Raw genomic sequence first — 25,168 nt, forward strand, 5'->3', positions numbered from 1 at the left:
GTCTAAAATGCCCACATCTCAACCCTTTGAAAAATACCTTAAAGTATACCAGACTAAAATTGACTTTGACTCGTAAATGACCTTGACCTTCATGGTCAAATGTTTGATTTTTGCTATAACTTTATTCTTTATATATAGATTGTCTTCACAACTACCTTAAGGACAATGCCTTAAAAAGAAGATTAAACTCAATTTGACTTTCACTCATAATGACCTTGACGTCAACCTTGTAGGTCAAGTATTCTTTACTACAAGATTCTTCCTCCCATGACATGGTTGACTTGAGGAAAGGGTAAAAGTCAAGTGTGGGCCCCGCTAGGCGATGGCTTTTGTTATTGGTCAACCAACAAAGATGAGAATGGCCAGACTGCAGCCTGACCTTGTTCTATCATTGTTGCAAATGCTAATCACTTTCAGTTGAAAAGATTGTTCAGCATTTATGGCCAACAAGTACCACTTTTATGAGGACACCAAATAAAAAGATAAGAAAAAATAATAATAGCATTTTTTAAATTCACCATACCAGGTTAAAAACAAGACAAAAAGAAGTATAAATGATTTAACAAAATTTATTGTAAAATTCCTATGAATGATAACACATGATAATTTTTAACAATACAAAAGTATTAACAATGGAAAAAAAAACAACTGTTCACAAATAATTTTTTTCATTACCCTGAGAGTATTAACACAGATGAAACAAGAGCCGGTTAAACCGGGTGATGCTCCCCGAATAGGATTTGGACACAGAAAAGTATATCTTTTGTAGTTTTTCAGAGTTATGTCCCAGACAAAGTTCAAAATGTGATAATTCCAAACTTAGGCAATGCAGAGTTACTGTTCTTTGCACTGCACTTCTACTCAATTAGATCTGTCTACCCACTTGCATGCGACACATCGTCTCAAGATGGTGAGCATTTCTGTGAAATAGTTTTAAAATCCGACTTCAAATAACTAAGTTATGAGCCGGACAAAATTTTGCTTCAAGATCATGCTGTGACCTTGACCTTCAAGGTAGCAACCCAAATGTTGCGCGCGACACTTCGTCTCAATATGGTGATCATTTCTGTGAAATAGTTGTGTAATCAAACTTCAAATAACAAAGTTATTGGCCGGACATGATTTTGCTGCAAGGTCATGCTGTGACCTTGACCTTCAAGGTAGTGACCCAAATGTTGAACGCAACACGTAGTCTCAATATGGTGATCATTTCTGTGAAACAGTTGTAAAATCCGACTTCAAATAACAAAGTTATGGGCCGAACACGATTTTGCTTCAAGGTCATGCTGTGACCTTGACCTTAAAGGTAGCAACCCAATGTTGCGCACGACACGTCATCTTAATATGGTGATCTCTTCTGTGAAAAAGTGGTAAAATCCGACTTCAAATAACAAAGTTATATGCCCGACACGATTTTGCTGCAAGGTCATGCTGTGACCTTGACCTTCAAGGTAGCGACCTAAATGTTGTGCACGACACGTTGTCTCAATATGGTGATCATTTCTGTGAAATAGTTGTAAAATCTTACTTCAAATAACGAAGTTATGGGCCGGACAGTATTTTTCCTCAGGGTCATGCTGTGACCTTGACCTTCAAAGTAGCGACCAAAATGTTGCGCGCGACACGTTGTCTCAATATGGTGATCATTTCTGTGTAATAGTTTTAAAATCCGACTACAAATGATAAAGTTATGGGCCGAACATGATTTTGCTTCAAGGTCATGCTGTGACCTTGACCTTCAAGGTAGCGACCCAAATGTTACTCGCGACACGTTGTCTCAAGATGGTGAGCATTTCTGTGAAATAGTTTTAAAATCTGACTTCAAATAAAGAAGTTATGGGCCAGACACGATTTTGCTTCAAGGTCATGCTGTGACCTTGACCTTCAAGGCAGCGACCCAAATGTTGGGCGCGACAAGTCGTCTCAATATGGTGATCATTTCTGTGAAATAGTTTTAAAATCTGACTTCAAATAAAGAAGTTATGGGCCGGACACGATTTTGCTTCAAGGTCATGCTGTGACCTTGACCTTCAAGGTAGCGACCCAAATGTTGCGCGCGACAAGTCGTCTTAATATGGTGATCATTTCTGTGAAATAGTTTTAAAATTCGACTTCAAATCACAAAGTTATGGGCCGGACACGAATTCGGGACGTATGTATGTATGGACGGACGGACAGACAGACAACCTGGCGACTATATACTCCCCCGAAATTTTTCAGGGAGCATAATAATCCAAATTGGAGAAATCATATTCAATGGATAAGTACATGTATACAATATGTAACCATGTTAAAAAATATTGCTAATCTGGTCAAAATACTAAATTTACAATAAACATATAATTTCTGCTGTCAAAACACTCCAGCTTACTGCTATAAGTGTACTGTTGACATTGACCTGCTTTGAATGTTGTGACTGGTCATTTATTAATTTACATGAATTTCGTGTCAACATTCTGGTAATTTGACTCTAAACAGCCAACAGTATCACATTCAGTTAGACATCAGTGACATAATGTAAGTACAAACAACACATTGTATCATTGTAACTGCAAACAATCAACAAATTAAGTACATAATTATGATGTGCAGAAAAAAATCCTAACCAAAATAAATATTCAAACTTTTATAGTAAAAATATAAGTGTAGCACTAAATCAGTCAGCTGTAGACTAGAGGTAAAGAAGACAAACAAAAAAGGACTAAACAACCAGATTCAGGTACTCTGACGAAATTAAAGAGGCCCGAAATAAAAGGGATCACTATAAAAGTTGTAAAGACTGGATTAATTATAAGTTATTGAGAAATAAATGCCAGGCTATTATTAAAAAGAGTAAGATGTTCTATAACAAGGCAGTTGAAGATTCGAGAGATTGTAAATATTTATGGCAAAATTTAAAAGACATATCAAATGAGAATAAGCAGCAACCGTCTTTACCAATCAATTTAAACATTAATGATGTTCTATTTGAAGGAAATATGAATGTTGCAAATGCACTTAATAAACATTTTACAGAAATTTCAAAACTAATTAAGAAATCAAATTTTAATGTTAACTATTTTTCATATTTAAAAGATTTTCTAAGCAATTTGACATTGATTTCGTAACCACATTTGAAGTAAGCAGATACATTGACAATCTTGATAAAAATTAATCTTCTGGCATTGATGGAATATGTTAAATTTATGTAAAGACTCTATAACAAGAAAAAGTGGAAAGACACTTACTGGGCTAGATAGTAAAACAAAATCAATGCTAGTATATAATGAGACGATTTGGTTTCTAGAAAACCAATACTGAGTAGGTATTTTCACTATTTGGAGAACAAACATGGCATTGTCGGGGAATGTTCATATAGCAGGAAGGTAAACTGGCAAAACAATCTTGCCCATTAAAATTTACTATTGCTTCAAGTTAATTTGTTAAAATTACTTCAAACATTTTTTTTCTTACAAAAATTAACAATTTGTTTAACTAACGGATAACAGTATTTTGATACTTCTTCTATTTAATGCCTATCTGTAAAAGCTGGTTTGATTGCATGGCTAAAATAGAACATTATGGTTTCCCCTCAGATCTAATAAAAAATAATCTGAACAAGGAATGGCCAAGTTATTTCATTTAATTTGCCAAACAAAAAAAAGATACAAATTTTTTTTACTATTAAAAACAAAAAAATAAAAAATAAATAATAAAATTGAATTTCCATAGGGAAAGGTGCCCCCCCCCCATTGCTCTTCAAAACTTATGACTCTAGTCAAAATTTTTGGATACATGTCCCCAAGTTGAAAAAAAAAATCACAAAGGGCATAATTTTGTTAAAATTTGGTGCAGAAAAAAAACCCTTTCCCTAATACCATTTTAAACATTAAGGTTGTTCATTTCCCCGGAAGTTTTTAAACAAAATTTTTGCCATCCGGGTTTTTAAAAGGGGGTTGCGTCACAAATTTTCTACATTTGTTATAGTAAAAAATCCAAAAAAGGGCCCCTAATTCTGGGTTTAAATTTTTGGGGTTTAAACCAAAAAATTTCCCCTTTTTCCTTTTCTACCATCTACACATTAAGGTTGTTCATCCCTAGAAGTTTAAGCAAAATCTGCCATCCGGTTTAAGAACAGTTGCGTTCACAAAATTTCTACATAGTATATAGTGAAAAAATCAACAAAGGGCCATAATTCTGTTAAATTTGGTCGCAGCAAAAATTCCTCCCTTTACTTCTATCTACACATTAAGGTTGTTCATCCCTGGAAGTTTAAGCAAAATCTGCCACCCGGTTTAAGAGGAGTTGCGTTCACAAAATTTCTACATAGTATATAGTGAAAAAATTAAAACATAGGGCCATAATTCTGTTAAATTTGGTCGCAGCAAAAATTCCTTCCTTTACTACCATCTACACATTAAGGTTGTTCATCCCTGGATTTTTAAGCAAAATCTGCCATCCGGTTAAAGAGGAGTTGCGTTCACAAGATTTCAGGACGTACGGACGGACAGACAGACGTACGACGGACACTCAGACGGACAAGTGCAACGCTATATGCTCCCACTCTGTGGGGGCATAAAAAATGTAACAATATAAGACTTTTTATATATCCAAGACACAATGGCAAAAGAAAAATTGCTAGTTAGTTATAAATTCAGGAGCAAAAAATATATGCAAGAATACAGAATCCTTACACCTGTATGACAAACCAGTTAACTGAAATACATGTACTGATTTCTTCATAGCTAACAAACAAAGAAAGGTTTATCATTTCTGTACAGTATCATTGAAAATTGAAACTCCTATATATTATGTAGAGATTTGAGTTCAAAACAGGAATCTTAAGTAAAGTACATATAAATGACACTAATATTTGCCTTTTTTCTACGAGAAAATTTAAATTAATATAAAAATATATTTTCTGTAAGTACAGCCTTTCTACTGCCTCTTCAACAAAAAGTGAAAAATGTTTGGCATTTTTTAGAAATTTCTTCACACTTTTAACACAAGAAACTAATTCAAAGACCACATCAGTTTGTATGTATCTATAGTTCTATACATGCTAGAAAAACGTAACACTTGTTGATCAGTATGCTGAAAAGACAGCACAATAAAACATGTTGCTTTCATAAATGGTCATCACAAGGTGAAACCATTTACTATTATATCTGAACTACAAATCATTAGGACCTGTAAATACAACTAAAGTCATTTTACATATCATTTTGAATTACTAGTTGTTAGAATAAACGGGCAATATCAGTATAATATGGGACAAAGAAGTGCCCAAACAAACAAGAGCCCGGTTTGAGCCGAGTGATGCTCCCCGAATAGGTTTTGGACACAGGAAAGTACACCTCTTGTAGTTTCAGAGTTATGTCCCTGGAAAAAGTTCAAAGTGCAATAATTCCAAAATTAGGCAAGGCAGTTATACTGTTCTTTGCACTGCACTTCTAATCAATGTGATCTATCAACCTACAAAGTTTCTTGTTGATATCTCTTATGGTTTCTGAGTTATGTCCCGGACAACTTCAAAAAGTAAAAATAAACAAAGGGCAATAACTCCAGAATTAGAGTTACGATTCTTGTGCACTGCACATCTACCCATTGAGATATATCTACCTACAAAGTTTCATGTTGATACCTCTTATAGTTTTACAGCTATGTCCTGGACAAGTTTTTCTAAAAGGGGAGATAATTCAAAAATGAGGCTTAACAGAGTTTATGTTCTTTTGCACTGCACTTCTACTCAATGAGATCTATCCTACCTACAATGTTTCATCTTGATATCTCTTATAGTTTTAGAGTATGTTCCGGACAAAGTTCAAAGTGTTAAAAAAGGGCAATAACTCCAAAAATAAGGACGAAAAGAGTTATTGTTCTTATGCACTGCACATCAACCCATCGAGATCTATTCACCTACAAAGTTTCATGTTGATATCTCTTATAGTTTTAGAGTTATGTCCCGGACAAGATTTTTTCTATAAGGGAGATAAATTCAAAAACCGGCAAAATAGAGTTTATGGTTCTTTGACACTTGCACTCCCTGCTCATATGCCACTCTACCACAGAATGAAGTTTAAACAAATTATCTCCTAAGGGTTTTCAAGTTACGCTCCGGACATAGACAACTAGACGACAGACTGACATTACTTACCACGAGCTACATTATAGGGTTTTCTTTTGTTATATTCTTTTGTGTTTTTAACCCCACAATGCAGAAAATAACCCCACAAGAGAAACGGAATGAATGACATCAAAGACATCTATTGTTATGAGAACAATAGACCAAACCCCATAATGATAGCTCTGGTTTGTACCAGAAAGAACGGACAGACGGACAATGGCGCGACTATAAAATTTATGCTCCCCCGAAATATTTTCGGGAGCAATAGCACAAAAGTAGGAAAACTACTGGAATCCAGTATAGCAAAAGCTATATATAAAAAAAAAACTTAACAACTATTTGTATAAAAGTGAGTATTTCAATAGGTTTTAATTTCTTGCTTTCAAGTCAAAGACTTAATGTTTCCTTTTTAAGTAAATGGAATGCTTTTTCCATAGCAACAGTTTCCTGGAGCATAAATGTATTTCAGGATTATTCAACATGATGCATTATATGTTTTCAGCCTCTAACTGTTGTCCATAATAGTCTGTTATTTGAATAGTCCCTCTACAAACATTAACAATTGACTGTAATAAGGTGTCATTCACAAGGTCACTGTAATCGAGGTCAAGCACACGTAGGTTTGGAGCATAAACAGTTGACCTAGTCTGAAATAAGCACAATAAATTCTGCTTTAAGAGAACCAAATCAGAAAAAATAATAACATTAAAAAAATTATAAAAATAGTATTCTTTCTAAGCAAGAAAAATCTGTGAAAACAAATAAATTTTGATAAATAAATAAGAAAACATTTAAGGCCCATTTTGTCCCGAATTACTTTTATCACTCAAAACATTTAATTTTGGGTCCTGTAATAGCTTCCAAAAAAGTTACTCATTGGCCAATTACCTGAATCATCTTTTGCTTCTGTTGCATTTTGGCAATAAGTAAATATATAGTATTTAGTATTTGAATGGAAGTCAAAATACTACTTTGTTTACATTTTGCTACTTTTATGGCACATAATTTCACATTCAGCATAACTGTCTTCAAGTGACAAGCATATCAAAGGCCCTAAAACCAATATTGAAATGTTATAAAACTCATGTTTGCCTTTCCTAATGAATGAAAAATTTATTAATTTCTGAGGAATAATGTGCCTTCAAGTCTGCTTTTCACATTTATTTTCAGTCTAACCCTTAACCTGTTGCATTTCTTTCACTGACTTGTCCAGATGCCATTTCTGGACTTGGCATCATCAATTATGGGATACGAAGATCAAAATTTGAAGTTAGTCAGCTAACAATTTTGAGCCTCAAAGTTAGTCAGCATACAATTTCGAGCCTCAAAGTTAGTCAGCTAACAATTTCTAGCCTCAAATGTAGCTAACAATTCCAATCAAGTTAGTCAGCTAACAATCTAGAGCCTTAAAGTTAGTCATCTAACAATTTAATGTCTCAAAGTTAGTCAGTTAACAATTTAATGTCTCAAAGTTAGTCAGCTAATAATTTAGAGCCTCAAAGTTAGTCGGCTAACAATTTAGAGCCTTAAAGTTAATCAGCTAACAATTTAGAGCCTCAAAGTGAGACAGTCAACAATTTAGAGCCTCAAAATTAGCTAACAATTTAGAGCCTCAAAGTTAGTCGGCTAACAATTTAGAGCCTCAAAGTGAGTCAGCTTACAATTTAGAGCCTCAAAGTGGGTCAGCTAACAATTTAAAGCCTCAAAGAGAGTCAGCTAAACCAATTTAGACGCGCTCAAAGTGACGTCAGCTAACACATTTAAACCCTCAAAGATGAAGCAGCTAAACAAATTACGAGCCTCAAAAGGAGTTCACAACAATTTACCTCATCAGACTTCTGAATTACCAGATGACCTGCTTATATACTGTGGAGATAGCGATAATCACTTTTTCCTACGCAAGATAAAGATTAATTTACATGACCACTGTCTATGACAACTTCGCAACTTAATGGATGAAGGAGGACCTCAGATGTATCTCCATGCATTATTCAACAGGTGCTTTGACAGTAAGCTTCACTTCTCGGTCATGGAAGCACCAGTCATGCTATTTATCTATAGGATTTTGTAAATGATCCTTAAGACAGCTTTAGAAAGTACCTCTGCTTCATTTTGAATTATCTTAAATAATATGTATTCTAAAGAATTAAAATTCAAAAATCAAACCTTGTGGTCAGATGGCTGTCCAGCTTCAAAATCTAAAAAAAAAATGTTAACACCAAAATAATAAAATATCTTTTTCAAAAGTAAAGTTTTCCAGAAAGCATTTTCTGTATTTTGAATGATGCTTGTGGGTAACAATGTTTCACAATTACTCTCATAAGGAAACAAATGGAAAAGCATTATTAATGATTATTACCAATCTGATTACCGAATGAAATTTTTATAGGAATTTTGCCAACAAATGTATTGTTTACATTGGTACTCATTTGTCACTGTCATGTTGAAATGAATTAATAACATTTTTCAAAAGATCAGCAATTATGATGATGACTGAAAAATATTTATGATATAAAAATGACCCGTATTATAAAGACTGCCTCACTCTTTTCAAGAATTAAACATTACCATTATGTAGCAATATTTATAGAAATTTAATCAGTTAACAAGAGCCAAGTAATGAAAAAACTTCAAAGTTCAAAAGGCCAAATTTCTGTCAAAAATCCTTTAAAGAGTTAGGGGCCTTATGGTTTTAAAAACTGCCCATTTTTATCTCTCCAAAGGTGTAAATTTACCCTCAGTATTTTTTGAAATACTTTTGTACCAATTTGCAAATAAAACTTTTCCCAAAGTAGGATCCCAAATGCTTTGGTGAGTAAATAGTTTTCCCTTTTTTGTTAGTCAAGCTGTAATTTATAAAAGAATTTCAATTTACCTATATAATGGTGGGAAGGGCTAAAGGGAAATTCTCTTGACCTTTATGTTGGCCCCCTCTAGTAAACTACAGTTCATCATTATTCCTGACACTGATACATCTGTTATTGCTAAAATACACGTCAATATAAATGTACTTATTCGAAAAAAATATAACCTCTGTAATTACTACATAAACAAATTAACTGCTTACATAAAATAGACAAGAGCTATCCACAGTGCTTGATAGTAAGAAAAGGGGCATAACTCTGTAACTAAGAGTCACAGGACTAGTGCCCCTTGTATTAGATAATCACAGGAAAGACCAGTGTGTGAAAGATTCAACCAATCACTTTCAGTAGTTTTAAAGATATCAACATGCATGCAAAAACTTAACCAAAGTACCATGTTGACACAGATGCCGATGCCTGGGTAAGTACAATAGCTCTCCCTATTCCTGAAAACGTTGACCTAAAAAACTTGAAGCCACATAATTGTAAGAAATGTGTTAATCCTTACCAAGGTTCCAACTGATGTCTATTATTCTAAGATTGGTGAATGTGTTTGCAATAGTTAGAATTCCCTCATCAGTAAGACCGTCCTCACCATAGGTATCGGCACTTTCTACTGAGATCTCCATCAAGTCTGGTCCTGTCTCTGCTAACAATCGCAATGAGAAATCCGACACTGGGCATTTGCGTAACTGTAATCTCTGTAATGTAACATTATTCTCAGTTTTATACAATGTACTCTCTATATTTATGACTTGCTAGGTTATAATTCTATACAAGTTACCTATGCATAAAACTCTAAAAAGGGAACTGAAATTTATTAGTAATATAAGTTCAGTGCAGGTTTGGTTGAAAATAAATTTTGTAATGAAACTGCTTAAATATAGACAAATAATTGTTGACGCAAGCATTGACAGTGTAAAAGAGTTCGTCACATGAGCAAAGTCAGCTGTAAACGAAGATGTTTTTTTTCATTTTGTACATAATGAAATTATAGCTCAATATATTTGGTAATAGGCCTGCACCTATCAATATAAAATACATAATTTTAAGTATAGAGAAGAAGACTTGTTACCTCCAACTGTGTACAAGTTGAACATATGGCATTTATCCCCTTCTCTGTAATTTCCTCACACCATGAAAGATCAAGGTTTCTAAGCTGTAAACAACAACAAAATAATAACTTAAAATGTTTCAACTTTGACTATTTGTTAACATGTAAACACATACAGTATATAACATAGTCTTTGTTCAAACAAACCTTAGTGAAAAAAGAACACATGAAATACTGACAGAATTTGCTGTTTTAATCACCATATTTCTACAATGTAAGCTATTACTACATTTTTTTGAAATGTTAATGGAAGTTTTTGTTGAAGCAGAAGTTAAATCATTTCAAGTGTACACTTGCTAACATTTTCACAAAAACAAATATTCCATAAGGCATAACACTTTCTTGAAGGCATGCTGCTTTCAGTGGTTTGCAGTGCCTTTTTGGTGCCATATTGTTGGCCGAAATTTGCCCTATTCCATCCTTCAAAAAGTATGGGTTTTCCCCCTACCTTTTTTCAAATTTACCCCTTGTATAAACTAAATTTTAGTATCTTTTCTACTTTTTAAGAGAGGGCATAAAAATTAGTGGATTTTACTTATGATACTTACGGATGTGTTCAAATGTTCTGAGATTTTAATGAGTATTTTATCTGTAATGTGGTCACTCTCAGCCAGAGAAAGGTCTTGTAAATTCTTGTTCAGGAGGAATGGTATTAAAGCAGAGTCACTGATAAACACAACTCCTGTAAAATAAACACAACTCTTGTAAATATACATACAGACTGCTAATTTTTAATAAAACCCTATGTTCGATATTGACTGCAGCATAATATGAAAGGCTATATATAGCATGAATGGATAGCTTGTTGGGAAGGTCTCAGCCAATGAAATCAGATTCTGTCAAGCATTGCATTCCATCTTATAAATAATCCACTGAAACTGACAAACTGACAAATGCATTCAATTTTGTACTTTTTTTTGGTGTTGAAGACACTTAAACTAGCCAAGAATTTGTTAATTAAAATTAACAAAATCTAATTAAAATTAGTAAGAAATATAAGGTAGAATAAAAAGATTGCCCTTGTGCTTAGGGTCAAAGTTACACAAAAATAGTCATTACAACACTAACTTTAAATTTTGATCCTGATATCCCTAAAATTGATAATGGAAAGTTCCGAACAAGGAAGCAGCTGGGGAAGTCCATTTGATAAATGCAGCAGGTTAAGGAATAAAGTGATTACAAATACATATAAATGATACATAAATGTCGAAAATATTTCTTTACCTCTCAGATTTACACTCTTACATTTTCGACAAGTCCTACCAAGGGCAGCAACTCCTCCTGAAGTCAACATTGAGCATTCTTCTAATTCTACTTCTATCAATTCAGACAGATTTGGGACAATTTGCTGACAAAAAGAAAAAAAGAAAATTATTGATTACAAATATTAGTCACTACAATATGGTTGTTAAACACATTTTACTCTTCAGTTAATTATCCTATTACATATTAATGAATTATACAGGGCAGGGTCTTTTCAAGCTATTTTCAGTAAAGGCCCCAAGTCATAAACTAGAAAAATAATATATGGCATTTTAGGGAAATTTGAGAAACTTCAAAAAGTTTAACAAGAGCTGTTGGTAGGACAGCAATGCTCGACTATTCTTAGTGCTTGATAGTAAAAAAGCCTTGATAATGTAAAACTTTCTAAGTTATTAACAAAAGGGCCAAATTTTCCTTTAAAACCATGCTATTGTTATAGGCCTTGAAGAGGGTCCTATTATGCTCTCAAGGAAGAGTATAAAATTTCAACTTGTCTCAAAGCCAGATGTCAATAGTATATGAAAATATGTGAGGTGGTATGCAAACTTTAACATAAATTCTAAGTCGAAAAAGGGGCATAATTCAGGCAAAATGCTTGATACAGTTATCTCCTCCTGTCTACAGGTTGGGATCATGATGGTGAACAAGTGTGCAAAGTTTCAAAGCCATATGTCAATGGACTTTGAAAATATTTGAGGTATTACAAAAACTTTAACATAAATTCTAAGTCGAAAAAGGGGCATAATTCTGTCAAAATGCTTGATACAGTTATCTCCTCCTGTCTACAGGTTGGGGTCATGATGGTGAACAAGTGTGCAAAGTTTCAAAGCCATATGTCAATGGACTTTGAAAATATTTGAGGTATTACAAAAACTTTAACATAAATTCTAAGTCGAAAAAGGGGCATAATTCTGTCAAAATGCTTGATACAGTTATCTCCTTCTGTCTACAGGTTGGGGTCATGATGGTGAACAAGTGTGCAAAGTTTCAAAGCCATATGTCAATGGACTTTGAAAATATTTGAGGTATTACAAAAACTTTAACATAAATTCTAAGTCAAACAAGAGCTGTCGGTAGGACAGCAACGCTCGACTATTCTTAGTGCTTGATAGTAAAAAAAAATGCTTGATACAGTTACCTCCTCCTGTTTACAGTTTGGGGTTAATGATGGTGAACAAGTGTGCAAAGTTTCAAATCCATATGTCAATGAACTTTGAAAATATTTGAGGTATTACAAAAACTTTAACATAAATTCTAAGTCGAAAAAGGGGCATAATTCTGTCAAAATGCTTGATAGAGTTACCTCCTCCTGTCTACAAGTTGGGGTCATGATGGTGATTAAGTGTGCAAAGTTTCAAAGCCATATGTCAATGGACGTGGAAAATATTTAAGGTATTACAAAAACTTTAACATAAATTCTAAGTCGAAAAAGGGGCATAATTCTGTCAAAATGCTTGATAGAGTTACCTCCTCCTGTCTACAGGTTGGGGTCATGATGGTGAACAAGTGTGCAAAGTTTCAAACCCATATGTCAATGGACTTTGAAAATATTTGAACTATTACAAAAACTTTAACATAAATTCTAAGTCGAAAAAGGGGCATAATTCTGTCAAAATGCTTGATAGAGTTACCTCCTCCTGACTACAGGTTGGGGTCATGATGGTGAACAAGTGTGCAAAGTTTCAAAGCCATATGTCAATGGACTTTGAAAATATTTGAACTATTACAAAAACTTTAACATAAATGGTTACGCTGACGCAGACGCCGACACTGACGCCGACGCTCGGGTGACTGCAATAGCTCTACTTATTCTTATCGAATAGTCGAGCTAAAAAGGAGCATAATTCTGTCAAAATGCTTGATACAGTTACCTCCTCCTGTCTACAGGTTGGGGTCATGATGGTGAAGAAGTGTGCAAAGTTTCAAAGCCATATGTCAATGGACTTTGAAAATATTTGAGGTATTACAAAAACTATTACAAGAACTTTATCATTAGTGGTTACGCCGACGCGGACGCTTGGGTGACTACAATAGCTCTACTTATTCTTATCGAATAGTCGAGCTAAAAACTACCTTATAAATGACTTTTAAGTTTTATGTGTTTTACAACATTCTGTGACTTCACTAATTTCCATTGGCATGAAATTTCATGGTTTTGTAACAACGAGTATTTTCATGGGTTCTTAAATTAGTGGACTGTTTATTTTTCCAAAAAGTAAAATGTAAATAATGTGATGCAAAATAATCTTACAACAGACAAAATGAAATTTACTTGGTTCTTAAATTCACAGATTTACCTTTCGACAAAAACCACAAAAAAAATGTTCCCCACAAATAATAATGATTTGGCAGTAACCTTTTATTTTTATTGAGTACAACTTGATCTGAATCAGCTTAATAGTTTTTGGTTGCAGTTGGAAATTTTGTTAGCAGTTGGTTATTTTGTTATTTGGGGAAAAAAGATTATTTTCAATTTTTGAACAAGGAATGGGGCCTTACATGAATTCTTATTGATAGGGTGAAATTGTCCTGAAGTGACAAACTCAAAATTACAATCCCATCAATACTGAATATTATGTTTCACAGAACTTGAGAATTTCATCAATATCCTTTTTTTGTCAGTTCTTTAAACTATGCTGTGCCAATAACATTATCAGAAATATTTCCATTATCAATTATAAATGTCAAACATCAAAAGCTGAGATTTATGTTCTTACTACATGTATGACAAGAAAAGAGAATTCTAAATGGTTTTCAATATTTATGAACTTTCAGATAGTCTATAAATCTGTAAAACTTTTGAAATCTTGATGATTTTGTAATGGTTTTTAAAAGTAAACAAGTAAAATCTTATAAACTAACAAACAAAAAGATCATGACAATGATCAACATTCATTATGGAAAAAAACATTTGTTTCTTCATTTACAAACCTTGAAAAAGTCCAAAGTCAGGCCTTTCCAATTGATTGAAAATTTTTGTAATCCTCTATTGACAGAGAGAAACTTCGCTAAGCAGAGCTGTCCAAGATTTGGTCTCCTGCTGACATACTTCATTCCATTGATTCTCAATTTAACAATCTTTGGTTGATACAGCAATGTGGAATACTCGATATTAAGCTTATCACTACTGTCAGGGCCTTGAGCAGCTTTTTCCTTGATAATGATATCTTTCTCCTTTCTGTCTATTTGTTTTTCCAAAATGGAATTTTGTATCGCCAGTTGTAACTCCTCCTCGAAGTTTCCAATATCTACTTCCTCTTCATCAAGTCTATAATTCCAGTAATATACCTCCTTACTTACTTCAACATTTCCCTTAAAATACTTCTCTGTCCTTACTGGTAATTCAATGTTCTTATTATCTTTAGAGTCTCTATCTTTCGTCTCATTTTCCTTATTTATATCTGAAGCTTCCCAAACCTCACCTCCACATGCACTATCTTCAACAGTTACTGTTTTATCAAACATCTCCACCAAATCATCTCCACCACCAGCTTCAACCTTTTCTTCATTATTTGTATTTGGAATCAAATCAACAGTATTATTGGTAATACATTCACTATGATCAACCTCATTGCAAGTTTTCTTTGTTAGATCTGTTTCAGCTTTACACACTGTTTCTCTTTCACTTGAAATATTTTCAAGTTCTCCAGTGTTACCAGAACAACACTCATCTTTTACCTTATCTTGCACAAATGCTTCTGTTACAACATTATATTCAGCAATAGTCATTTTGCTTGCATCTCTTTCATTTGTTTCACCAGCAGAATCTCCAATGTCCTTCTTATCATCAACAGTGTCACCTTCAGTATGTTTCTTGTGAATTTCATCCATCTCAATAATTGTTTCCAGATATAAGTCCCTCAGTTCTCTAAACCCTTGGAGTACTTCTTTAAGTTCTTTATCTGATTTGAGGGCATCATCTGTGAGCAAGAAGTCCAATATTGCAGGTAGAGAATATCCTCCAAGGTGCAGCAAGGCAACACAAATCATCTGAAAAAAATGTTTAACACAATTAACCATCATATAAACATTAACAATTTGGGGTTATTTAAACATGTTAAATTTGAGACAAACACTTTCAAAGTGATAAGGTCATATCATACATGTAGGGACTTCTTTTTAGATTACATTGTATTTGTAAAACATCAGTAAAGACCTTTTCAGAACTGTTTACAGTCTAATAAGATTATGTAAAGTTGACTTTTTACCATTCTAATATTGATTTCTTTTTTTTTAGTTAGGATTCAAGTTTGTTTGTTTGTTTGTTCATGAAATGTTTCATATAAATAGGTGCTTAGGAACCTCTGTGGGTGAGTGATTATTGTCATTGACCTCAAACCACTAGCACCTCCCCGCTATGGCTTCGAATCCGGCCAGGAACTAAAATTCATTCATGTTAGGGAGCTATCCAGCTAGCTAATGGAACATGGTGGTTCTATTTAGGTACCGTACCTATTCATGTCTGAAATAAATCAGAAAGGCACCTGAGGTCTTCCTCCACCAGAAAATCATAAAAGTCCCCATATGGCCCATATGCTGATGCAATGTAAATACCCACTGGAAATAAAAAAGTAAGGTACTTACACTGGTATACGAGATGTTAACATCTGTCAGTTTTGGACCACATAAGGAGACAAGGTGCTTTATGGCATCAGAACTCAACTGATTACAGCCGGAAATATCCACACTGGTCAGATTAAACAAGCAGTCCTCTTCCGTAAAAGGCTGTTAGTGATATAAATAAGCTCTAATGATTTCACGTCATGGTCAGACTTTAAGTAAGACATGCAAAGATTAAACCAAAATGGAATAAGGGGCCATTTCTTTTTTATTTCTTTTATTTTTTTTAAAGTGGACCAGTAGCACTTTTTCTATTGTTACGTAATCAACTCTATTGTTCTCTTTTGTTCTGTTTACAGTTAGATGGCATATTTTCTATCTATCTCCCATAAAGTGCCATAAAAGTGCCGTCAATAAGCCATGGTGAATCAGCAAAATCTATATTCCTCAGTCCTCAACAAGAAATAATAAGTTTGATTAAAATTCAAACATTTATAGTACATGTGCTATTATTATGGTTGTTATCCTGATACAACTCTTTTCAAAAATAAATATAATGTTACTAATCATTAACCTACCTTAGGGGAAAATTCTTTCTTTAATTGCTCCATACTGTCTATAAGAAATACTTTATCTGAAATGTTTCCGCAGGATGCAATGCTTAATGTCTTTAAATTAGGGAGGTAATTCAGCAATGCCTGAAAATACAAACAAGAGCCACTGTCAAACAGGGGCCAAGCTCAACTTTTCCTTATTCCCAAAGGTAAACGCATCAGAAGAAGAACATTGTAGTGAAGGGTTTTCAGTGAAAACATATTATTGTGAACAGAAAATTTGTATTTCTTACCTTGACAGTAAAGGTCATTTACAGATCAAAACATTTTAATGTCAAGGTCATATCTGAATTATTTAACATGTTAACTTTGTTATTGGTGTCGTTTTCTCTAATTATGAATATGATCTATAAATAAACAACAACAGTATCTCAATTGAAACAAAATTCCATGATTTGCCTTGATGGTCAAGGTCATTTCAAGGTCAATGCCAAACTTGAATATTTCAACATTTTGGTTTTGTTACAAGTGTTGTTTTATCTAAGTTTAAGTGAAATTCGTAAAATAAAACTATCACAATTAAAGTCAATGTCATAGTGCCACCATAGTGCAGTGATGGGTTAACTCCTATTAAATCCAATAGGAGTTAATACACTACTGCAAAGTTATGGCTAATTTAATAAAAATGTGATAACCTGACCTTTATGGTCAAGGTCAGTTTTAAGTCAAGGTCATATTTCACTTATATAATATGTTAGTCTTATGATTGTGTTACACGTCTTATGTCCACATCAGGATCAATTGGTTCATAAATTTCAAAATAATATTGGCAAATAAAAGCAAATTTCAACAACTGCCAAGGTCATTTAAAGGTCAAGGGCATATTTTAATTATTCAACGTGTCTTAAGAAGACAATCCATTTATTAAAAACAATATTATAGCCAGTTATATCAAAATCAAGCAAATTTTATAATTTGATCAAATTGAAGTTATTTATGAGTTTAGTTTGAAAGCAAAATTACTTACATGTACAACTTCATCAGTAACATTGGTATTTGACTCGACAATAACAGTTGTCAATGGAATTTCGAACAATCCAGTAAACGCAAATATATCTGGATGTATCAACTGTGAACAATCTGACAAGTTAATCCTATGGACATGACAACATCTGAAACAGTAAACCATGTTTCTTTTCCCACTTATCATGATATGAATTTTCAAAACTAAATTTTATAGAAAATAAACAGTAATTTACAAAAAAAAAAGTTTTCAGCTACATACAAAAACTATTTTACCAAAAGAATACAATCTTTAAATTATGAAATCATTACACAATTATTGCAGTAATGTTTAGTAATCTATTCACAAACTTACTGTGAAAGACATGAAGATTTCATCTTCCAATTTGTAAGTTCTGTTTCATTAAAAATGATAGACTTATGTACACAAAGTCAATTATAATAAATCAGATATATTTGACGTTTCCAAGGGTATCATTGAGTAAATGTAAATTTTTCTATATTGTGAGAATTATAAACTAAGCAGGACTTACTTTTTGAATAGTTCAACAAGTCCCATAAGATGAACATTTTGACAATCTTTGAGATTAAGGTCATGTACATGTAGTGGTGTTAGGGCATGCAGAAGACTGTCTGACAGCTGTTCAGGACAAAATTTTACAATTCTGTACAGGATCTCCTCAGTGACAGCTGTGAAGCAGTTTGTTTCAAGCAAAGTTGTTATGTATGGTCTAATCTGTGTTCCGGCTACCTCTGTAATGACGTCCTTCTGGCCATCTTCTCCAGTAGGATTTTCAAGAAGCAACACACGCATACATACCATAGTTGCAACAGATTTTAGAGACATAGGGTCAGGCATCTTTATTTTTTCTGAAAATAAATAAGACAGTTTTCTTACCAAAAATGTGAAGTTAAACTGTAAAGGCTCTGATGGAAGGGCTAAGCCCTTTAAAGCCCCTCTTCTTTTGATAAACTTGTGCCACTACTTCATATTAGTCTCATCACTTTTATGTTAATTCATATTCACTTATACATATTTCAGTTTACACTTCTGTATAATTTCAACAGCATAATGTTACAATAACATTTTAAACTTTATATGGAACTTCTCCGGTCCAGTGTTGATTTAGCTTGATTTTAAATTCATGAACACTTTTTGAGTCTACTACATTTTTGGCAAATTATTTCATGTTTTAATTACATGTCGTGAAAGCTGATGCAAGCAATTAGTTGTACTACTACGAGGCATTAAATTTTCTAGTTTTAAACCATGATCTCTTGTTGATGCAACTTAAGGTATATTCATCTAAAAAAACAAATGACCTGTACATGAGACTTAGGATACTGTTTGCTTTGTTAATCTTTGTAGAAATATGCTTGCTAACTTTTAGATTTTTTTTTCAAAAATAACTCCTAGATCACACTATTCGAATTTAATTTGTGATTGACAAGGGAACAAAACACTCTATCATCAAGAAACTTCATCCCTCAAACTTTGAAGACACTTTACCTGTTTACCCTGTAAATCATTGAAAAATGGTTGTTCATACATATGCCAATTATTCAATTGTCACTCAATTTAATTTCTTAATTTCGAAAATGAATGCTGTGTATAATTGAAATAACACTACCTGTGTAAGGAAAAATGTTTTCTCACTTCAAAATCGAGTTACTAAATTGCTAAAAATATGCATTTTTGTTTACATCGCATCTGATCGGAACACCCCGACAATTATCGTGATAATTCTAAAAGGGCCGAGAAGTTGCGAGTGTTGGAATCTGGAATAAATTTATAAAGTTACGCTTCTTACGGGAGCACCGTGTGAAAGCGGTCTCGGAAATTAACAATAAAATCCAACAAAACTGTTCATAAGTTATACAAAGTAAGCCTTATTTTATCAAATATTTAGTAAATAAACATATTGTATCGCAGTAATCCACTATTCCCTACTAGTTTAAGCAAAATGGATTGTCATATGTTTTCGCGATAGTGAAAAAAAAAGTCCATCAACTTAATCATGAACTGTAGTTCTATGTAGATCAGGCTTAATCAATGAAACTAGCTATAGCCTATTTTGTCAGAATTTTTTGTCACTTGCCAAATATGGTTTTTCTTAATTGTGTTTCTCTCAATTTTGGTAATTTTTCAAAAAAAGCATAATATGATTATGAAATTAGGCAAAGCCTATGAACTGGGAAGTCGTTAAAAAATCCTTTCATTCTTTCCGTTTTAAAGGTGTCATTCAGTAATATGAAATTAGGTGCTACCTATGACACGGAAAGCTCTTATGAATTATGATTTTAGCCTAACATATTTAGTGTAAATGTAAACCAGATTTTTCTTGAAGGGATTTTGTACCATAAACAAAACGAAAAAATTGGTAGTTTTCAACCTATCATCGGGGGACCTCTGCGCATGCGTCGGCGTTTGGAAAATCCCGTCCGCCATTTTTGTTAATCTCTAATCACAGTGGTAATTTTAACGTTATTTTTAAGTGCTAATTTATCAAAAAGGATATATTCAAGTACTTTTTTATATTTATAATTGTTAGTTTAATTCTTATCAATGAAATGCAGGTTTATTTTCTGATTTTGTACATCATTCTTTCACCGGAAGTGTTACTTAGCATGCGTCTGCTAGCAATAGTCTGAATTATGTAGACGCTCATTAAAAGCGCTCTGATATCTATATTTAGCTCAAAAGGATTTCAAAATGGCGGCGCTCAGTTAACTAAGGATTTTTTCACAGCTCATTAGGTATAGGATATGTATTTTTTTGAAATTTTCATTTAGTTTGAATTTGATTTCATTTGAACTGATACGCGTCATACATGTTATCTAAGAGCGCTACAGCCCTCGCGGGGCCTTCGGCCCCGCTCGGACTTTCCGCGTATTACATACACCGCTTCCGTTTTCACTCGGAACACTCGACGATTATTACTTATCCGAAAAGTTGAGATTTGTTCTGTTATCGGAATACCCCGCCTATTATCATTGAGTTACATTGTAAATGGCGGCGCCAGACTAGAACTGACACTGAAAATTTCATTGATAGGTATAGAATTCTATGTATTTTTTAATTGTTTTTTATTTGATTTTCTTTGAAATATACACGTGTAGTCTATAGGAATTACGGACATTTCGGACCACGGACGTTTCGGACCAGACACTTCGGACCAGATTTTTTGGTCATTTCAGACCAGATTTTGGGACATTTCGGACCATGTGATGACACTTCGGACCAGCACATATATTCCTTTTTATATGTAATTATTTGTTATTTCAGGATGTATTTAAATATATTTTCTAATAATTAATGCAACAAATATTTGACATTGTTATTTTTTATGATATTCAAAATGATAATATATACAATAAGTACACACACATACACACGCAGAATATACCTATTTAAAGTCAATTTTAACCAAATTAAATCGTGTTCTAGCAGGTATTAAAGAACAACGACATCCTTGTCGATCAATGCAGTTTTTCACACGTTTTAATTGCTGTATAGAACTCGTTTAAGTTACGTTTCACTCAATTAAAGAAGTATATGTATGCAATTTTCACCTAATTTGACAACAAATATTTAAATTGATTGGATTTGATTGGAATGCGATTAAAGTACAGTTTTAACAATAAACAAACAATTTCAATTTCAATTTATTTATTCACTCAGATCATACAAACATGACAACATGAGGTAATAATACAATTACATAATAAATGAGGCTTCAGAATCAGACAGTATCAAAATAACATTTTATATAAATTGTTAACATAAATATTGCGGGAGAGTCAGTATTAAAACATATACTTCAATAGGGTTCTCCACAGCATTAAATTTATACAATTTTTGGCTCATTTGAATCTTAATATAATTTCTTTAATAAATAAACAAAGTTTTTTGTAATCTGGAATGTTAACATCAGTGTTCATAAGAAGATCAATAGAATGTATATTATGTTTCTGTAAATAGTTATGTTTCAAAAAAAGTTTCCTGCTGTTATCAAAACAAGGACACTCAAAAATATAATGAAATTCATCACCAATTGATCTATCACACAGTGTACAGACACGTCTGTTAAGTTCGATGTTGTTCCAACTTCTGGTTTCTACTGGCAATTTGTTATTTCTTGTTCTAAATTTTATCATGTATTGTAAAAATTTTGATGGAGTTTTTACAAGATATGTTTCAAAACAAAAATTATGTTTGAATAATCTATAATTTATACATTTACTAGAATTCTCAATACCAGAATACCACTCATTTAAAAATAAATCTGATAATTTTTGTTTGACTGACATCGTTAACCATTTATGGTTATGAAATTCATGGTTATGCCAAATGTTATACAGACCACATTCATACAAAATATTCTGAACAAATTTTATCCACTGAAATCTTAATCTAGATACAGTCTGGGAGTTATTAAAATTATTTAACAAAATACGATATATCAAACACGGTAACTTGTTCTGTTGTGGTATGACTAAGTCAGACCAATATGATATAATTCTACATTTAATTTCAATAGATAGTGGTTTAACACCAGTTTCACCGTAAACCATACAATTTGGTGTACTTGACTTTAAACCTAGAATATATTTTAAAAATTTAAGCTGTACTCTTTCAATACAATCAATATTACCAAAACCCCATATCTCACATCCGTACAGTAGGACAGGTTTTACAATTTTGTTAAATAAATCTATTTGCATGTCAATTGGCAATTCTAACATTTTACATTTTTTTATAAGACTATACATAGCTTTGGACCCCTGTTTCACTGATTATAATTGATGTCCAGACTGCAATATAAAAATGTACTTTTGTATATACTTTATAATAAATTTTTGCAAACGTGTCATTAAAACCTTGTTTGTTTGGTCCGAAATGTCCAAAAATCTGGTCCGAAATGTCCCTAAATCTGGTCCGAAGTGTCCAAAAATCTGGTCCGAAATGTCTGGTCCAAAACGTCCATGGTCTGAAATGTCCTATTACCGTCTATAGCCGGGCAAGCCAAAGCCCGGACCCGCTTCGCGGGCCCGGTCTTTGACTTCCCCGTAATATGAAATCTATAGGCAAAACAGAGAAAACAAGAAAAGAAGAGAAAACCTCAAACTCGAAACAAGCTCGATTTACTTTTACCATGAAATAGTATAAAATAATTGTTCATTTTTATTTTAATTCTCCGTTTTGATACTGTTGTTCGGTATTTAATACACTGCTTTGGATTTGTCTGGCATGGAGCTAAATATAAGATGGAGAAGAGACTGTGACGTCACACAGTTAAAATCAGTATCTCCGAAATTGTTTTCCCCCAAGTTATCATATGTTGCGAGATTTTGCGAGATTTGATGCATCCTGGGTAAAAGTAGCCATAATACCGCCATATTGAATTCCCGGAGGTACATTAACAAAAAAGACTAAACACTTTTTACTTATATAAGAAGCAATAGTTATTTATTCTAAAACATACAAAATACACTTCCACACAAATATTTCTCCGATGAAAATCCATGTCGGCAATGTAAGCAATAATTCACGAATATCGCCAAAGTTTAACTTTAGCGTGAAAATCGGGAGACTTGTGGGATTGTGGGTCTGAATCAGACTCTCGTCTATTTTTGGAGTTTCCTATCCGTTGTTTATATATCTGTGATTCTGGTTCCCTGTCCCATTATGGTTCCCATAGAAGTGAGCAGGAGACCAGTCTACGCATCCGTTTTCATAATCAGATTTCCTCGGCAGGGTGTCCGTTTGACCCTCGAAATGACCCTTCAAATTTCAAAAAGGCCTGTTTTGACCCTCAGGATTTTAACTGGAGGTAAAATTTTGTTATAATCATGGAGATTTGGCCTTGTAGTCGGTGAAAATGACCCTCAGGATTTAATGGCTAGTGATCACCCTTCTCGGCTTTTTTCATTAACTTGTAACTTGAAAAGGTGCGATATGTCAATTTCAGTACTTCCGGCGAAAGTTTTTAAAACCATCACTATCTAGCAGGTACTCGCGTTACCATAAAGCTTGCTTTATAGGCCCTTTACTATACATAGTATATACAAGATATATAACTTGTTTAGTGATTATTCTAGCGCGGAATGACAGGGCGCTCCGCCCTGCCCCTTTTTAGGTCCGCCCTTTTGCCTCTAAAACACCGCCCGTATACTGAAATGCGCCCCGCTGCCCTCTTTTACCTGTACCCAATCAATATGTATAAGATAGATCTACATAAAAAACCTGTCAATCACTTATCTATAAGATAAGATTATGATGTTGACACGTTCCAATATACAAACCTGGTGCCCCACGGCGATAACAATTGACTGACCGATGTGAAGTGGGCCGTGTGAAGCGGCCCCGTGTGAAGTGGTTTCGATCAAATTAGCTATGTTTGCAACAGTTTGAAATGATTTGTAAGGAACATTACCGACTGATTGATAATCCGTGGTCATTAACTGATTAAAATGGCAATGATTTACGGAGACAATCGAATTGTAATGCATTCGCTTATTTGTTTGTTCACCAATGTCGCGTATGTCGGTAAAAATTCGTATACTGTACAACTTACAAGTACAGGTAATTACAATTAATTATTTACACATATTAATCTCTATAATTGCGTAAAGAATCTTTAAAGTCATAAGGATGGGTGTTATGGTTTCATTAATTAGTTGTTCATTTGAGAAACAAAATGCCGTCTGCGAAAAGGAAATTTGCAGAAATTGAAAAAGAGCGTGCGAAAATTCGCAAAACAAACCACAGTATTTCCTCTTTTTTGTAGCTAAAGAAAGGTACGATTAAAGTTATTTACATTTGCTAAGAATCGATTTTAAATGTGTTTCTCCCTTGCAATTCAACATTTATATAAAAGGAGGTGAATGAAATAATTTGTGTACGAAGCCACTACACTAGCAGTACGGCCCTGGACTGAAGTACGGTCCTGTACTGCCGTACTGCAAGCCGTTCGTTACATAGACTGTATAGACTAATCGTACGGTAATTTTACAGAAAATAAACAAAGACAATTATGAGTAAGCGAATATTTGTCTCCAGCTGTAAGACATTTTAATGAATTGAATGAATTATTAATCTACAGATTAACCGTTTTTCTGCGGTTGAAAGTCGGGAGATTTTTTTTTATGAAATAGTACAGTAACAACTACAGTTAGAATCTATTAGTTACCTGTAAAATCATATGTGAAATATAATTATAAATTGCAAGATAATGACAATTGTAATCAATTTCAATCAATTCGAAATTAGATTTACTTTATAAAGATAAAATCGTTGGTTTTTCTTTGAACATCTCTGTACAGAGTACAGTACATGATAATTTTTTTTAGCTAAATGTGACTGTTGTTGTGAAATATAAAAGATGACTGAAGTAATTTCAATAACTTGAAATTGTTTTATAACCCAAAATTAATTAGAAAATTAACCAGTCTTTCTATATTATTACAGAGTGACCTAAAGTAACGAACCAATTATCACTGCTCAAAGTACAGATTCAAATAATGAAACAAATTCCAAGTTATAAAAGTTTTTAACATGAAACCTTAAAATTTACATAAAATGTGACAATGTAAATGTAGCCCTGCAATAAAGTCATTGATACAAATATATACAGACAGTACAATTCTTTCATTGAAATATAATTTCCATGAGCTTTAAATC

General features: G+C 33.2%; 2 protein-coding genes across 3 annotated transcripts in view; one reads left to right on the forward strand and one right to left on the reverse strand.

The window, feature by feature from the left end:
* Positions 1-9,001: 9,001 nt before the first annotated feature.
* Positions 9,002-19,217, reverse strand: LOC132745697 (uncharacterized). Its single transcript, XM_060734662.1, has 11 exons — positions 19,142-19,217; positions 18,018-18,354; positions 17,489-17,633; positions 16,486-16,605; positions 15,932-16,072; positions 14,279-15,337; positions 11,309-11,432; positions 10,633-10,766; positions 10,046-10,129; positions 9,479-9,671; positions 9,002-9,090 (listed from the first exon to the last, which is right to left on the reverse strand). Exons 2-11 carry the CDS (start codon positions 18,341-18,343, stop codon positions 9,002-9,004), a joined length of 2,415 nt encoding a protein of 804 aa, XP_060590645.1. The 5' UTR covers positions 18,344-18,354; positions 19,142-19,217.
* An 18-nt stretch (positions 19,218-19,235) lies between these two features.
* Positions 19,236-25,168, forward strand: part of LOC132745694 (mediator of RNA polymerase II transcription subunit 14-like) — a 41,468-nt gene continuing 35,535 nt past the window's right edge. Inside the window, exon 1 of one of the 2 annotated variants that reach the window (XM_060734657.1) lies at positions 19,236-19,367. The gene's annotated coding sequence lies outside the window, so the exon portion shown is untranslated. The remainder of the gene's footprint in view (positions 19,368-25,168) is intronic. The other variant, XM_060734658.1, reaches the window with a different exon arrangement.

The sequence above is a fragment of the Ruditapes philippinarum genome, unplaced genomic scaffold (genome assembly GCF_026571515.1).
Source record: "Ruditapes philippinarum isolate M1 unplaced genomic scaffold, ASM2657151v2 ctg3216_1_1_1_1, whole genome shotgun sequence".
Lineage (NCBI taxonomy): Eukaryota > Metazoa > Mollusca > Bivalvia > Venerida > Veneridae > Ruditapes > Ruditapes philippinarum.

What these genes read in the sequence shown, in the direction of transcription:
- LOC132745697 (XM_060734662.1), bottom strand. Translation starts at nt 18,343, where the DNA reads ATGCCTGACCCTATGTCTCTAAAATCTGTTGCAACTATGGTATGTATG. An exon ending in CTTGTTGAACTATTCAAAAA is followed by an intron (nt 17,634 to 18,017) that starts GTAAGTCCTGCT and finishes TTACTGTTTCAG; the next exon opens with ATGTTGTCATGTCCATAGGA. An exon ending in TTAACATCTCGTATACCAGT is followed by an intron (nt 15,338 to 15,931) that starts GTAAGTACCTTA and finishes CATTTTTTTCAG; the next exon opens with ATGATTTGTGTTGCCTTGCT.